Here is a 15,959-nt window from a genome sequence, read left to right as displayed (position 1 = left end):
GCACTGCAAGGTCCCATAAATCAGCAATGAGATAATGACCAGATAATTTGTTTTTGTGATGTTAATTGAGGAATAAATATTGTCCAGGACACCGGGGAAAATTCCCCCCGCTCTTCTTCGAAATAGTGCCGTGGGATCTTTTACGTCCACTTGAGAAGGCAGATGGGGCCTCGGTTTAACGTCTCATATGAAATATGGCACCTCCGACAGTGCATCGCTGGAGTGTCAGCCTAGGTTTTTATGCTCAAGTCTTTAGGATCTTGAACCCACAACCTTCTAACTTAGAGGCTGAGTGCTACCCACTGAGCCACAGCTGACACTATAAGTAGTGCAAGTACCTGTCTAAAGGGAGGTGGAGTGGGGAGTGCATGTTTTGTGATCAAGCTGCAAGGACAGGCTGGGTGGGTTAGTATGTCTTTACCTGTCCTTTAAATTTAGTAGGTTTGTATGTTTGTAGGTTAATGTGAAAAGAACCTGAGATGTGTTCTGATGTTCTAAGTTGTGATGTTGCCTCTCTCCATATTAGCTCTGAATGCCAGTGTAACTCCTCATTGCCGCTCTCTCTTCCAGAATTGAATACTGTGATGTATCTGCAAACGAAAGTCCAGACATTAACATTCATCATCCCACAGCCTGCGCCCACAAGAAACTGCAGCTGAGTGGGATCTCATTATTCTGGCACGAGTTCCCGGAAAATGCGAAAACGTCGCCCAGGACTTCGCCCATGCAGGTGAGAGCATGGCTGAGTGACCTTCAAACTAACACATCGATAACCGCTTGCATTTCATTGGGTGACTTTGATGCAGAAATATGTCCCAAGGCGCTTCACAGAGGCGTAATTGAAAATAGGAATTCAGAAACAAAAAATATTCGGAAGTGTTAGCGCAAATGTTTTCCTGGAAGAATCACTCGACACTCTGGGTCGGTTCCAACATCAAAACGGCCTTTATTACGCCAGCGAGGAGAGAGCCCTGGTCCAACTCCAGGCACGCCACTCCACCGAACAAAGAAATCCATCGATATTTATATGTTTTACAACAGTTCATTACAGTTACTCAGCCCACATCAGCTGGACACAATCCAATCATAACGATTATAGATTACATATAGGTTCCTTTGGGCCAATAGAATTAACCCCGGTACATCAGGGGGCTGCATGCTCGGTTCATGTCAGCTGGGGTTGATTCATGTCCTTGTGATGTTCTCCAGGCCCCCTTATCTCTGTTGCTCTTGGGTTCTGCCGGTGCTTAGTTTTCTTATCTCAACATGGTTGCTAGGTACCCCATCTGGAGTCATTGATTTAAAGACATTCCGTATTAGGTACTGCAGTGTTCTGTTAATGGTTTCTTGTCTCACATTGCTGATTCAAGACATTCCTGATACCAGGCACTGCAGGGTCAACGCTCAGTCAGCGTTTTAGCTAACTTGGCGAACTGAGTTCCCATCATGCTTTGCGAAGCCCCTGGCAGCCATTTTAGGGAGGAGGGGGAAGGTGGGGTTTAGGGAGGAGGGGGAAGGTGGGGTTTAGGGAGGAGGGGGAAGGTGGGGTTTAGGGAGGAGGGGGAAGGTGGGGTTTAGGGAGGAGGGGGAAGGTGGGGTTTAGGGAGGAGGGGGAAGGTGGGGTTTAGGGAGGAGGGGGAAGGTGGGGTTTAGGGAGGAGGGGGAAGGTGGGGTTTAGGGAGGAGGGGGAAGGTGGGGTTTAGGGAGGAGGGGGAAGGTGGGGTTTAGGGAGGAGGGGGAAGGTGGGGTTTAGGGAGGAGGGGGAAGGTGGGGTTTAGGGAGGAGGGGGAAGGTGGGGTTTAGGGAGGAGGGGGAAGGTGGGGTTTAGGGAGGAGGGGGAAGGTGGGGTTTAGGGAGGAGGGGGAAGGTGGGGTTTAGGGAGGAGGGGGAAGGTGGGGTTTTAGGGAGGAGGGGGAAGGTGGGGTTTAGGGAGGAGGGGGAAGGTGGGGTTTAGGGAGGAGGGGGAAGGTGGGGTTTAGAGAGGAGGGGGAAGGTGGGGTTTAGGGAGGAGGGGGAAGGTGGGGTTTAGGGAGGAGGGGGAAGGTGGGGTTTAGGGAGGAGGGGGAAGGTGGGGTTTAGGGAGGAGGGGGAAGGTGGGGTTTAGGGAGGAGGGGGAAGGTGGGGTTTAGGGAGGAGGGGGAAGGTGGGGTTTAGGGAGGAGGGGGAAGGTGGGGTTTAGGGAGGAGGGGGAAGGTGGGGTTTAGGGAGGAGGGGGAAGGTGGGGTTTAGGGAGGAGGGGGAAGGTGGGGTTTAGGGAGGAGGGGGAAGGTGGGGTTTAGGGAGGAGGGGGAAGGTGGGGTTTAGGGAGGAGGGGGAAGGTGGGGTTTAGGGAGGAGGGGGAAGGTGGGGTTTAGGGAGGAGGGGGAAGGTGGGGTTGTAGGGAGGAGGGGGAAGGTGGGGTTTAGGGAGGAGGGGGAAGGTGGGGTTTAGGGAGGAGGGGGAAGGTGGGGTTTAGGGAGGAGGGGGAAGGTGGGGTTTAGGGAGGAGGGGGAAGGTGGGGTTTAGAGAGGAGGGGGAAGGTGGGGTTTAGGGAGGAGGGGGAAGGTGGTGTTTAGGGAGGAGAGGACAGTGGGGTTTAGAGAGCAAGTTATCAGCATCACCTGACCAGCCTGGCTTTGTGTTATGATGCTCCAGCTCACGGCACCAATCCCCTTTATTGCAATAACGTGATTTCGCTTTCTGTTAAATGTTTTCCTTTGCAAGATTTTCAGTTCAAACAGGCTCTGCCATGGTCTTTGCTTTTAGCAATTCATATTTCTTTGATATCTGCTGCTTATCATTTTAAAAAGAAAAAAAGACTTGCATTTCTGTAGCGCCTATTACGACACCGGATTTCCCAAAGTGCTTTATAGCCAATGAAGTACTTTTTTGGAAGTATAGTCACTGTTATAATGTGGGAAATGCGGCAGTCAATTTGTGCACAGTAAGCTCCCACAAACAGCAATGTTATAATGACCAGATAAGTGTTTTTTAGTGATGTTGACTGAGGGATAAATATTAGACAGGAAACTGGGGGGAACTCTCCGACTCTTCTTCGAATCGAGCTATGGGATCTTTTACGTCCACCTGAGAGGGCAGACGGGGCCTCGGTTTAACGTCTCATCTGAAAGACTCATCCGACAGTGCAGCGCTCCATCAGTACTGCACTGGGGTTTCGGCCTAGATTTTTGTGCTCAAGTCTCTAGAGTGGGACATGAACCCCCACAACCTTTTGACTCAGAGGCGAAGGTGCTACCCACTGAGCCACGGCTGACACAGTTTACCCTGTTTGCACTATAAAGGTCTCCGGAAGGACTTATTTCCTTTAGCAGATGGGTGAATAATCAGGAGGCATAGATTTGAAGTAATTGGTAGAAGGATTAGAATGGAGTTGAGAACTTTTTTCACCCAGAGGGTTGTGGGGTGTCTGGAACTTGCTACCTGAAAGGGTGTTAGAGGCCGAAACCATCATTGCATTTAAAAGGTACTTGGATGAGCACTTGAAGCGCCATAACCTACCAGTCTACAGAACAAGAGCTGGAACGTGGGACTAGGGTGAATAGCTCTTTTTCGGCCGGCACAGACACAATTGGCCGAAATGGCCGCCTTCTGTGCTGTAAACTTCTATGATTCTGTAAGACACATACATATATTTTGAAATTAAATCATTAAGTTGTATTGTGTCATTTTATTTCATAGGAAATGGAACCAAAGCTCTCTCCAAGCTGGAACCCAAAAATAGTTTCGGAACCTCACCCCCAATTCACAAGGAAAGCTTCTGACTCCATTCACTTCGACCCGGTCCAGATTGGGAGCTGCGAAGGCAAAATGGAACTGGAACTCACCCTAAAACAGAATGAAGCACTTCCGGTGACCAAGGTCAGGAACTGACGCCAAGTGTCCTGTGCTTTCTTTTAGACAAATTGGCTGTAAATGAATTGAGTGCTTTGTTGAAAAGTGCCTACCACCCGTGAGCAGGAGGGTTCTGCAAGTACCAGCACTAGCACAGTTTATAGATACAGTAACCGCGGTTATAACACAATACATACGCCAGCAGGCAGAATAATCCTTCAGTCTCAACACTCTAAAATATTTACCCTTTCCGCTAGGACATGGGGCCCATCCCGGTTCAGCCCGTCCCATCGGTACAGCTCCTTCCTGTGCCAGTGTCCCGTGAAAAAGAAACCCTCTTTCCCACACCAACCCTTTGGCCACGTGTAAATTCTCTTTATCTGTCTGCTTCTATGCCAATTTGCATGTGGCTCAGGCAATAATCCAGGGATTATCACCCTCGGGGTCCTGTTTTTTTGAATTTAGAGCCTAACTCCTGATACTCTTTCAGCAGGACCTTCTCCTTGTCCCTACCTATGTCGTTTGTTCCAACGTGGACCACGACACTGGATTTAACCCTCCCTTTCCAAGTCCCTCTCCAGCCGCCGTGAGATATCCCTTACCCTGGCACCAGGTAGGCAACACAACCTTTGAGATAAAAACAGAAAATGCTGCCAATCTCAGCAGGTCAGGCAGCATCTGTGGAGAGGAAGCAGAGTTAACGTTTCGGGTTGATGACCCTTCGTCAGAACTATCAGAACTTTGTGATTCTCGTTCTTGGTTGCAGAGGATGCAATCTATCCCCCTAATTATAGAATCCCCTATCACTACCACATTTCTATTCTGCTCTCCCTGCCCCCCCCCCCTCCCACCCCCACCCCTTGGACAACCTTCTGAGCCACGGTGCCTTGGTCTGCATTGTGTCTGTCCTCCCTGCAGTCTTTCCCCTTGTCCTCACAGGGAGCGAGTACATCGTACCTGTTGGACAGGACCAGTGTCTCCTAAATCCCCGCTACCCGGCTCCCTAACAGCCACACCCTCCTTTTCCTGGATAAAACTGTCCAGAAATTCTCCCCCTCCCTTATGTGTCAGAGTGTCTCCAACTCGCACTCCAGGTCAATGGCTCTGAGCCGGAGATAATCGAGCTGGAGATATCTCCTGCAGACGTATTTGCTCAGGACAGTCTCGCTGTTCACAAACTCTCACATTCTGCAGTCCATACACACCACCTGCCCTGCCATATCTTAGTCTAGCCTTATTTTATTTAATTAGTTAAAGTCTTTATTCAGCGATTTATTTATAGTTATATTAATTAATTAAGATATAAATATAATGCAGTACTTTATAGTTTCCCCGCACCTAGTTTGAACCACTGTCCTAGTTTAGAGAGAAAAGAGAGAAGAAAAAGCTTAATACTCACCAACCAATCACCTACCTGCTCTCCTGCGAGGTCACTCCGTGTTTTGGGGGAAATTGTTGAAGGTTCCGCCATCGCTGATACCGCCTTCAATTAGGTTCTTGCGTGATACCAGAGATTAAAGGCTTCAGCTATCGGCAAGCCAAGAGGAACTGGGGCTGTTTTCATTAGAGGAGATCTGACAGGTATTCAAAATTATGAAGGCTTTTGTTCAGAAAAACTGTTTTCACTATCTGGTAAGTCAGTAACTCGCGGGCATAAGTTTCAGATAATCACCAAAAGAACAAAGAGAGAGTTTTGGAGTATATTTTTGTCCAAAGGATTATTACGATATGGAATGCCTGACCAGAAAGGGGTGGAACCAGAATCCTGATGGCTTTTAAAACGGAAGTGGATAAATATTTGAAAAAGAAAAAAATGTAACACATCTGGAGAAAAGTGCAGGGGGATGGGACAGAGTGGACAGCCCTTTCAGAGTTACCCCTGAAATATCATAAGCAGCGTCCCTCATGACCCAGTGAGTCAAGGCACTGTGCATGTGCTACCGAGCCACCCAGACCAGAAGGTCAGAGGTTTGATCCCCTAGCTGGCCTCAGTGGGACATCTCTGTTGGCTTCGGTATCCCTGAGCTTTAGCGGGGGTGTAAATAATCCAGGGTTCTGGCTCAGGATCGTTATTCAATGACCCTGGTTTCTGTAGATGTTTTGGAAGGACAGGTTCTGGCATGGTACTGATGGTCGAATCTCCTGCCAGCATTTGGGGGCGGATTTTCCCGTCCTTTGCGCTCCGTTCTTGTGCCCAGGAGCGGCAGCAATGGCGGCGGTGAGGTGTTCTGGGCGGGCGGCCAGCCTCCAGCGGCCCGCGGGGGGTTTCGGGGACGGTTTTGCGGCGACACGGAGCAGCACCGCCCGGCAGAGCTGCACCGGTGTGCAACGCCCCTGGTTGCGACACAGGCGCACTTTTTGACTCCCGCCCGACCCATCCGCCCCGCAGCGCGCCCCGCAGTGACCGCCTGTAAATACAGGCGGTCCAACATATACCGACTGCAGAGAGGTAAGTAATGCAGACCTAAGGTAAGTGTTGATTGTTTTTCTCTCTTAATTTTTTTGCGATTTATGTTGCAGTGGCATGGGCTATGTTTTGGGAATGTTTTTATGGGGGTTTTTCAGGTTTTTTCTCTCCCAGGCATCTCTCTCAGCGGACCGGCTCTTTAGCTCGGGAGTTTCCCACTCTAATGCCCAAGAGAGGTGTACAACGCCTCCCCTTAGCGCTGCGCTCCACGTTCAGGGCCCAGCTGACCAATTTTGATGACTGAGGCGCAAACTGTTCCCGGGCGAAAACTTTACCGCCTCAAAGTCATCAAAGCCGAAAATACAGTCCAAAGGATCACCCGCAAAAACAGCCTTTGGGCGATGCGACTTGGGGCTCCTGGCATCGGTAGACCTGCACTCCGGCAGGGCCTAGCACCTTCCTGGGGAGCAAAACTGGGAAAACCAAGTGGGATTTCCACTCGGAGGAGATGAAGCTCAGTTTGATTGCTACGTGTAGGAAAGCGGTGATTTAACCGTGTTTCTCTCTCAACAGCTGGACGTGAAGGGACAGATCGAGTCTGTCAATTTCTTCCTGTCTCCGCGACAAGTGCACCTGTTGCTGGACATGGTTGGCACCATTCTACTGCCAGGTCAGTCCTTGCCGTTCGTTTACATTTGCATTTCGACTGTATTGATTTCTCTTCCTGCTTCTGCCCGCCCTTGATCTGCTAAGCAGCACAACATCGTTCTCAGGCAATCTGCTCTGCGACCAGATGCCATCCAGGTGATCTAGAGTCACCACAGGGGTGACCCTCCCTCTCTGCAGTTCCCCCCCTCTCTCTCTCTCTCTCCCTATATGAGTCTCTGCATTCCCAGAACAATTCCCTTGGTTGGTCAACTGTGTTGCGGACATGTGCATGATTGGCCCGTTTCCCCAAACCAACTGGTGAGCAAGCCTCAGAAGAGGGGTTTCTGTTGGCCTGATGTGGACTCACCTGCTGTGTCGCGGTGATCTAGAGCTGGAACTCTGGTTCATCCCACCCACCCCCCACCACCTCCTCGACAGCACAATCCAATTGTAGCACCCAACTGCTACATCAGCTGAAGGCTACCAAATCAGCTCCGACCTCTAAATGTTTGTAACTGCCTATTACATGTTACTGCTTTCCCCTCAAGTCCGCCGAAAACAGTTGGCTTATGTCAGCAGAAAGTGTTCTGATTTTTTTTTTTTTAATTCATTCTTGGGGTATGGCTGTCGTTGGCAAGGCTGGCAATTATTGCCCGTCCCTAGCTTCCCCAGAACTGAGTGTCTTGTTAAATGTCAACTATATCAGTGTGGGGACTGGAGTCACATATCGGACCAGACCGGGAAAGGGAGGCAGATTTCCTTCCCCAAAGGACATTAGTGAACCAGTTTTGGGTTTACAACCACAATCTGACAGCTTCATGGTCACTTTTAGAATCATAGAAATTTATGGCACAGAAGGAGGCCATTTGGCTCATCATTTCTGTGCCGGACCAAAAAAGAGTTATCCAGCCTTATCCCACTTTCCAGCTCTTGGTCCGCAGCCTTGTAGGTTACAGCACTTCAAGTGCATATCAAAGTACTTTTCAAATGCGATGAGACCCCAGCTTTTTATTTCCACATTTTTTTCCCACAAGTTAATTCAAATTCTCAAAGAGGCCATGATGGAATTTGAGCTCACGTTCTCTGGATTATCAGTCCAGTAACAGAACTGCTTCCCTACCGTACTCTTGTGGATTAATTTAATGTTATATAAAACCCTTCATTCTGGTTCATTTTGGAGAAACTATCTTGCCAGTTGGGTTTTGCTGCGTTATTCCAAGTCAGGCTGGACGACTGAGAGTAGATCGAGCAAAGAATGCAGCATATGAGTTACCTTCAAGAGGTTGGTGATTGCAACAGCTGCAATTTGAGATGTTACTGTATCTGAACTTGAATGTTACTGCTCCATCATTAGCCAGCTTCTGATGTGGGTGAAAGGTTTACAAAGAGCCCGAAAGTACAACTAGAAGCCACCCTGTTATCATTGTAGCAAAACAGTCAGCGGATGAATCAATCCTCATTGTTGGAACCTATGGAATTCTCTACCCCAGAAGGCTGTGGATGTTCAGTCGTTGAGTATATACAAGACTGAGATCGATAGATATTTGGAATCCTAAGGGAATCCAGGAACAGGGGGTTAGGCCAGGAAAGTGAAGTTGAGGAAGATGATCAGCCAGGATCTCATTGAATGGCAGAGCAGGCTCAAGGGGCCGAATGGCCAGCTCCTGCTCCTATTTCTTATGTTCTTATTATCTTCAAGGCAATGCAGCTGCTGTGATTGGCATGTTTAGGGTCATAGGGCTAGAATTTCCACTCCATTTCTGGCGGGTTTCTCAGCAATACTGCTCGTTTTCGGCGGAAAACCACCCGGCGAAAGTTTACACTTCATTTCTCAGAGTTCCGCCGGTGTTTTCAAAATATCGCTGGGGAATGGACTGCTGGCGTGCGGCGCCGAAAAAAACGCAGACACCCAAGTTTGGGCTCAGCGGTGACCCGTAGGTAAGATCGAAAAAACTGCCCACAAAAAGCAGCCGGAGCTGAGTGGTCAGTAAGTAGCCCCGCAAAGAAAGGGAAGTTGAAGTGTATTTTATAATTATTTTTGAATTCTTTTACAGCGGTTAACTTAAAAAGGGTCTTGAGCATGTTTTCTGATTTATTTTTTTAATTTTTTGTTTCTTGGAAAGAAATATTTTTTGTGTTTTTTTTTCTCCCTCCCTTGGCCCAACCGCAGCCTCGGTCTAAGTTTGAGTAATTACCGCCCATTTTGATTAAGAACCGCCCAATTTGCCAAGAATGGCGTTTAACCGCCAAGAGTCTGCATGCAAGATTAATTTTCTTGTCGGGCGATATTTTTTCCTTTTTTTTGGTGCAAATTTTCGCCGGCATTCATTTAAGAATCTTAACTATCTTTTTGGGCGGCAATCCGGTGGTGGCGGGTTTTATGGAAAGTCTAGCCCATAGTTCTTTACATCGAGGGTTGTTGGAGTCACCGAAAATTGTTTTGGTAGAGATCATTGTATCTTTTAAGGGAAAAAAATGGATCAATAATTCCAACAGAGGAAGATGCAGAGTTAGAGCAGGGAAGCCGGACTGCTTTTGCAAAGAGCCAGTACAGAGAGGATGGCTCCAATGGCCTCCTTCTATGCTGTAAACTTCCGTGGTTCTATAGTCAGGTTGGTTCAATAGGTCGCACTCCGCTCTTGGACAAAGCTTGTAAGTTTGGAACCAGAAACATAGAAAATAGGTGCAGGAGTAGGCCATTCGGCCCTTCGAGCCTGCACCACCATTCAATAAGATCTTGGCTGATCATTCACCTCAGTACCCCTTTCGTGCTTTCTCTCCACACCCCTTGATCCCTTTAGCCGTAAGGGCCACATCGAACTCCCTTTTGAATATATCTAATGAACTGACATCAACAACTTTCTGTGGTAGAGAATTCCACAGGTTCACAATTCTCTGAGTGAAGAAGTTTCTCCTCATCTCGGTCCTAAATGGCTTACCCCTTATCCTTAGACTGTGACCCCCTGGTTCTGGACTTCCCCAACATCGGGAACATTCTTCCTGCATCTAACCTGTCCAATCCCATCAGAATTTTATATGTTTCTATGAGATCCCCTCTTATTCTTCTAAATTCCAGTGAAGGATTCCAAGAAAGACTTGCATTTATATAGCGTCTTTCACGGCCACTGACCGTCCCAAAGAGCGTTGCAGCCAATTAAGTACTTTTTGAAGTGTAGTCACTGTTGTAATGTAGGAAGCGCAGCAGCCAATTTGCACACAGCAAGCTCCCACAAACTGCTCCCACACCAGATCCTACGTTTGTAATGTAGGTTGACATTCCATTGTAGCATAGAGGGAGTGCTGCATTGTTGGGAGATGCCCCATCTGCCTGTTCAGCTGGACATTAAAGATTCCATGGCAATCTTCAAAAAAGATAAGGGAGTTTGCCTGGTGTCATGACCAACATGCTTCCCTCAACCAAACAACAGCATTTATATAACGACTTTAACGTAGTAAATTGCCCCAAGGAGCTTCACAGTAGCGTTATCGGACAGAATTTGACACTGAGCCACATATGGAGTTATTAGGACAAGTGATCAAGTGGTCAAAGAGGTATGTTTTAAGCAACAACTTAAACGAAGAGAGGGAGGTAGAGATTTGGAGAGATGTAGGGAGGGAATTTCAGAACTGAAGGTACGGCCGCCAATGGTGGAGCGATGAAAATCTGGGATGCACAAGTGACCAGAATTGGAGAATGGGTTGTGGGGCCATAAAACAGTACCAAAAACAGACTGACTGGTCATTCACAATAAGGTGCTGTCTAAATACAAATCTTTCTTTTGGGTTTCAAACTTAGAAGCTTTGTTCAAGGGTGCGACCTATTGAACCAACCTGACTATAGAACCATGGAAGTTTACAGCATAGAAGGAGGCCATTTGAGCTCTTTGCAGAAGCAATCCGGCTGCCCTGCTCTCGCTCCCCGTAGCACTGCATCTTTCGTCAGTTGATGTGAATGGTCTGCTGAAGATGGAGCAATTATTTAGTTGTCTTTGGCTTGTTCAGGGTGCGCAGAGGCAACAGCCGTTCAATCGAAGAGCCGGAGGAATCGGCCGATGCAGCAAGAGGATCAATATCTGATTCAAATGGAGCTCAACCGATATCTGCAGAAGGAGAAGCTGTCCCCTGGCATCTCGGCAGAACAGAGCTATTACGAGACTGAAACCGTTCGAACAACTTCAAGCCGCGGTATGGTACACGCACAAAAACACCACTTCAAACTAAAACATGATTAACTTTCACAAGCACAGATTCACACTGAGATCCTGTACACACACTCAGTCGCAACTTCACACTGACATATCTGGTGCACGCTCACAAACACATCACACTGACATCTTGCACACACACTCAAACACAACATGACACCGATCTGGAACACACGAATACAACATGACAATTATATCTCATACTTTGTGTCAGTCGTGGCTCAGTGGGTAGCACCCTCGCCTCTGAGTCAGAAGGCTGTGGGTTCCAGAGACTTGAGGCTTCGAGGGACTATGATGATGAGAGACTTGAGCACAAAAATCTACGCTAGCACTCCAGTGCAGTACAAAGGGAGTATAAATTGACTGCTGTATTTCCTAAATTACCACAGTGACTACGCTTCAAAAGTACTTCATTGGCTGTAAAATGCTTTGGGACATCCAGTGGTTGTGAAAGACGCTATATAAAAATCCAAGTCTTTTTCCTATGTAAATGCAAGTCTTTCTTTCACAAACACAACATCATACTGAGATCTGGGACACACTCACATACAGCATCACACAGATCTAATATACATAAGCAGACACACCAGGTATGCAAAATCAATCACCTGAACTGTTCAGTCAATCACTGCAGCCTGTATCCGGTCAGAAGCTAATGGTTGGGTTATCAGAATTGACTTTTTTTTTGCTTCTTGAGAATACCAGCCAGGTCCCATTGTGTCTTTGTGGTTGATAAACGGCAATTTCGACTAGATGGAAAAAGCTGAACTTCAGTCACCTGGCTCTTGTGGCATGGCATGGCCCACAGGATGTGATTGGGGAAAGGGGTTGATTGATAGCTCCTTGGCCTAGTTCAGCAGTTGTTCCAGTAGTTTGGAATTGAAGAGCCTCAACTATAAGTTTGTGTGTTCTGGCCATTGGCCCAACTTCAGTTTTCTGGAAGAAAGGGGAGACTTTAGGAGAATCTTTTTATATAATATGTATTTGAGGATTGTTAGGACATAATTTGACCTGCCAGAAACAATGGTGGAAACAGAATCCATAATAGCTTTTAAAAGGGAAATGGATAAATATTGGAAAAAGAACATTCTTAAAACGGTGTGAGGAAAAAGAAGGGGCAGTTAAGTTGATACTGGGTAACTTCAGGAGCAGGAGTCGGCCATATGGCCCCTTGAACATGCTCCGCCATTTAATATGGCTAATCTTCGACCTCAACTCCACTTTCCTGCCTGATCCCCATATCCGAGAGTCCAAAAATCTAGCGATCTCAGCCTTGAATATACTCAATGACTCAGTAACCACAGCCCTTTGGGTAGAGAATTCCAAAGATTCACAACCCTCTGAGTGAAGAAATTCCTCCTCATCTCAGTCTTAAATGGCCGACCCCTTATCCTGAGAGTATTCCCCCTGGTTCTGAACTCTCAACACCTACCCTGTCAATCCCCCTCAGAATCTTTTATGTTTCAATGTGATCACCTCTCATTCTTCTAAACTTTAACACTGACAAGGCTGCATTTATTACCATTCCCTAGCTGCCCTAAGATGATGATGGTGGGTCTTCTCCTTGAACTGTGAAGTCCTGGGGGTGAAGGAGCTTTACAATGGTGCTAGCTCGGCCAATACTAGTATTACCTATATGATCAAAGTATCAAATTCTAATGGATCAAACCCATTAAACTCGAGGTGATGCTACACGCTAACAATGAAAGTGCAATCACTGGTGCATGTTTCTGTTGTTGATTACAGTGAGTTGCTTAGCGATTAAATGGGCCGTAAGATGAACATTTAGTACATTGATAATACTTTGTTCCCATTCCAAGCCCCCCCTCCTATTCCAGATGAGATTGAATGGGTGCTGGTGCCCTTGCTCTAATTGTTCTTCAGACAGTGAGTGCCAACAGGCTATTCCACAGTGGTGGCATCACAGCCGAACCCGAAGCCTTGCAGCAGGGATCACCGGATTCAGAAGCAGAAACTGGGGCTGTTTAACTCTACTCTAATCCGGGCATTCAATCCAGTGGTAGCCCTTAATCACTTCCTCCGCCGCTGAGCCAAGCTAACTCAACAAAGGGGGAGGGGGGGGGGGGGGGGGGGTTAACCATTTATTGCTTACACCAGTCCTCAGCTTAGCCAAAAAAGTTGGGTGTTTAGTTCTGAGTATACCTCATTTATTTACCTTTTCATTTCTCACAGCAGAAGATGAGGTCTTCTTCTCAATGGCAGACATGGAAATGTCAAACAGCGTGGCCTCCCTTCCACCCCTTGGAGAACCAACTATTGATATGGAATTATCATTGACCAGCACGCATGCCAACTCAGCAGGCAGCTCTCCGCAGAATGCTACAGGGGTAAGCAAGAGAGAATGTACGCCAATATATATATGTAATGGTAGTGCAGTGGCTATATTCGGTCGTGCGGTGGCTACGTCACATTTATCCACATTATACTTCATCTGCCATGCATTTGCCCACTCACCTAACCTATCCAAGTCACTCTGCAGCCTCATAGCATCCTCCTCGCAGCTCACACTGCCACCCAACTTAGTGTCATCCGCAAATCTGGAGATACTGCATTTAATCCCCTCGTCTAAATCATTAATGTACAGTGTAAACAGCTGGGGCCCCAGCACAGAACCTTGCGGTACCCCACTAGTCACTGCCTGCCATTCTGAAAAGTTCCCATTTACTCCTACTCTTTGCTTCCTGTCTGACAACCAGTTCTCAATCCACGTCAGCACACTACCCCCAATCCCATGTGCTTTAACTTTGCACATTAATCTCTTGTGTGGGACCTTGTCGAAAGCCTTCTGAAAGTCCAAATACACCACATCAATTGGTTCTCCCTTGTCCACTCTACTGGAAATATCCTCAAAAAATTCCAGAAGATTTGTCAAGCATGATTTCCCTTTCACAAATCCATGCTGACTTGGACCTATCATGTCACCTCTTTCCAAATGCGTTGTGTCGTCCAAGCCTTTCTGCACACGGGCATGGACTGCTTCATTATCTGAGGAGTTGTGAATAGCACTGAGCACTGTGTAATCATCAGCGAACATCTCCATTCTGACCTTGTGATGGAGGGAAGGTCATTGATGAAGCAGCTGAAGATGTGCCTAGGATACTGACCCGAGGAACTCCTGCAGCGATGTAATGGGGCTGTGATGATTGACCTCCAACCACCACAACCGCCTTCCTTTATGCTCAGTATGACTCCAGCCAGTGGAAAGTCTTTCCCCTGATTCCCTTGACTTCAATTTTACTGATGTCAAACTTGGTCAAGGGCAGTCACTCTCACCTCACCTCTGGAATTCAGCTCTTTTGTCCATGTTTGAACCAAGGCTGTAAATGAGGTCTGGAGCCGAGTGGTTCTGGTGGACCCCAAACTGGGCATCAGTGAGCAGTTTATTGGTGAGTAAGTGGCGCTTGATAGCAATGTCGCGCTCTCCCCCCCGCTCGTGCTCGCTCTCTCTCCCCGCCTTCTCTCGCTCTCTCTCCCCGCCTTCTCTCGCTCTCTCCCCCTGCCCGCGCTCGCTCTTTCACCCTCCCCACCTTCTCGCTCTCTTTCCCCCCCCCCGCCTTCTCTCGCTCCCCCCCCCCCTCCCTGCCTTCTCTCTATCTCCCTCCCTCCCCGCCTTCTCCCCCTCTCCCCCGCTTTCTCTCTCCCCCACCCCTGCGCTTTCTATTTCCTTTTTCTCTTCCTCCCGCTTTCTCTCTCCCCCTCTTTCTCTTTCTCTTTCTCTTTCTCTCTCTGTCTCGTGCTCTCATCACTTTGTGTTTATTTGTGGGCTGGTACCAGGAAAATTGCTGGATTGTTGTTAAAAACCCAACTGGTTCACCGCTGTGCTTCAGGGAAAGGAGCCTGCTGTGCTGGGTCTGGGTGATATGTGACTCCAGTCCCACACTGTGTGATTGACTTACGATGTCCTTTATAGTGGCCCAGCGATCTAGTCGGCTCTAAAGAATCGCTACAGAACATAATCATTAGAGAAATGATGACATGATTCCTTATTAAATTTTTTAGTGACTATCTTATATTTCCCACACAGACTGCTTGTTAGCTGCACAATGGGAAAATCATTCATGAGCGGAAATTTGAAAGTGCCGCACAGCCCCTTAAAGAGGCCATGCACCCCCCATAAAATTAGAGGGAACATTGTTTATGATCCTTAGTTTTGGTGTTCCCCACAAGTGGAAACCTCTCGTCCATGTCCACCCTCTCAAACCCTTTCATAGTTTTAAAGACCTCTATCAGGTCACTGCTCAGCCTTCTAATTTCTAGAGAAAAGAGCCCCAGCCTGTTTAATATTTCCTGATAACTATGACCTCTCAGTTCTGGTATCATCCATGTAAACCTTTTTTGCACTTTCTCCAATGCCTCTATATCCTTTTTATAATATGGCGACCAGAACTGTGCACAGTGCTCCCAAGTGTGGCCTAACCAAGGTTCGATATAAGTTTAACATAACATCTCTGATTCACAATTCTGTCCCTCCAGAAATGAACCCCAGTGCTTTGTTTTTTTTATGCAATTAAATGCGGCCTTGTCAGCATCACTTACATCCTGAGATACTCTGAGATTGACACAAAACTAACATGTAAAATGAATCTTTGCCCTTGTTTTAGTTTCCCACATCGTGGGATGATTACCTGGATCGCTCTGAACAAGGGGGCCGAGGGGTTCGGCAGTCGGCATTTAACTCCAAAGAGTTGCCAATAATACAGAGACCTCTCCGATCAAGCAGTAAGTTGCAAAACATACTTGCATGCGGCTGTGTACTGTTCAATGGAAGCAGGACCCTGAGGCAGGCTTGTCAACGTTGAGGAAATATTAGGAATCGTTTAAGTGAGACTTTTATAAGTGACGTGCAT

At 47.5% G+C, this 15,959-nt stretch overlaps 1 protein-coding gene across 7 annotated transcripts in view; it reads left to right on the top strand.

The window, feature by feature from the left end:
* The window catches only part of LOC139263517 (autophagy-related protein 2 homolog B-like), a 135,902-nt gene that overhangs the window by 30,572 nt on the left and 89,371 nt on the right, over positions 1 to 15,959 (top strand). For 4 of the 7 annotated variants that reach the window (XR_011593159.1, XM_070879723.1, XM_070879724.1 and 1 more), the window contains exons 5-10: positions 571 to 730; positions 3,679 to 3,858; positions 6,812 to 6,908; positions 10,889 to 11,071; positions 13,285 to 13,439; positions 15,714 to 15,831. Coding sequence is in view for 6 of the 7 variants with exons in the window: in XM_070879723.1 (XP_070735824.1) it covers positions 571 to 730; positions 3,679 to 3,858; positions 6,812 to 6,908; positions 10,889 to 11,071; positions 13,285 to 13,439; positions 15,714 to 15,831 (893 nt within the window). In the remaining variant the exon portion in view is untranslated. The remainder of the gene's footprint in view (positions 1 to 570; positions 731 to 3,678; positions 3,859 to 6,811; positions 6,909 to 10,888; positions 11,072 to 13,284; positions 13,440 to 15,713; positions 15,832 to 15,959) is intronic. The other 3 variants (XM_070879722.1, XM_070879726.1, XM_070879725.1) reach the window with 3 other exon arrangements.

Source organism: Pristiophorus japonicus, chromosome 4 (assembly GCF_044704955.1).
Source record: "Pristiophorus japonicus isolate sPriJap1 chromosome 4, sPriJap1.hap1, whole genome shotgun sequence".
In the NCBI taxonomy this organism is placed as follows: domain Eukaryota; kingdom Metazoa; phylum Chordata; class Chondrichthyes; family Pristiophoridae; genus Pristiophorus; species Pristiophorus japonicus.
This window is presented reverse-complemented; position numbering and strand designations above follow the sequence as displayed.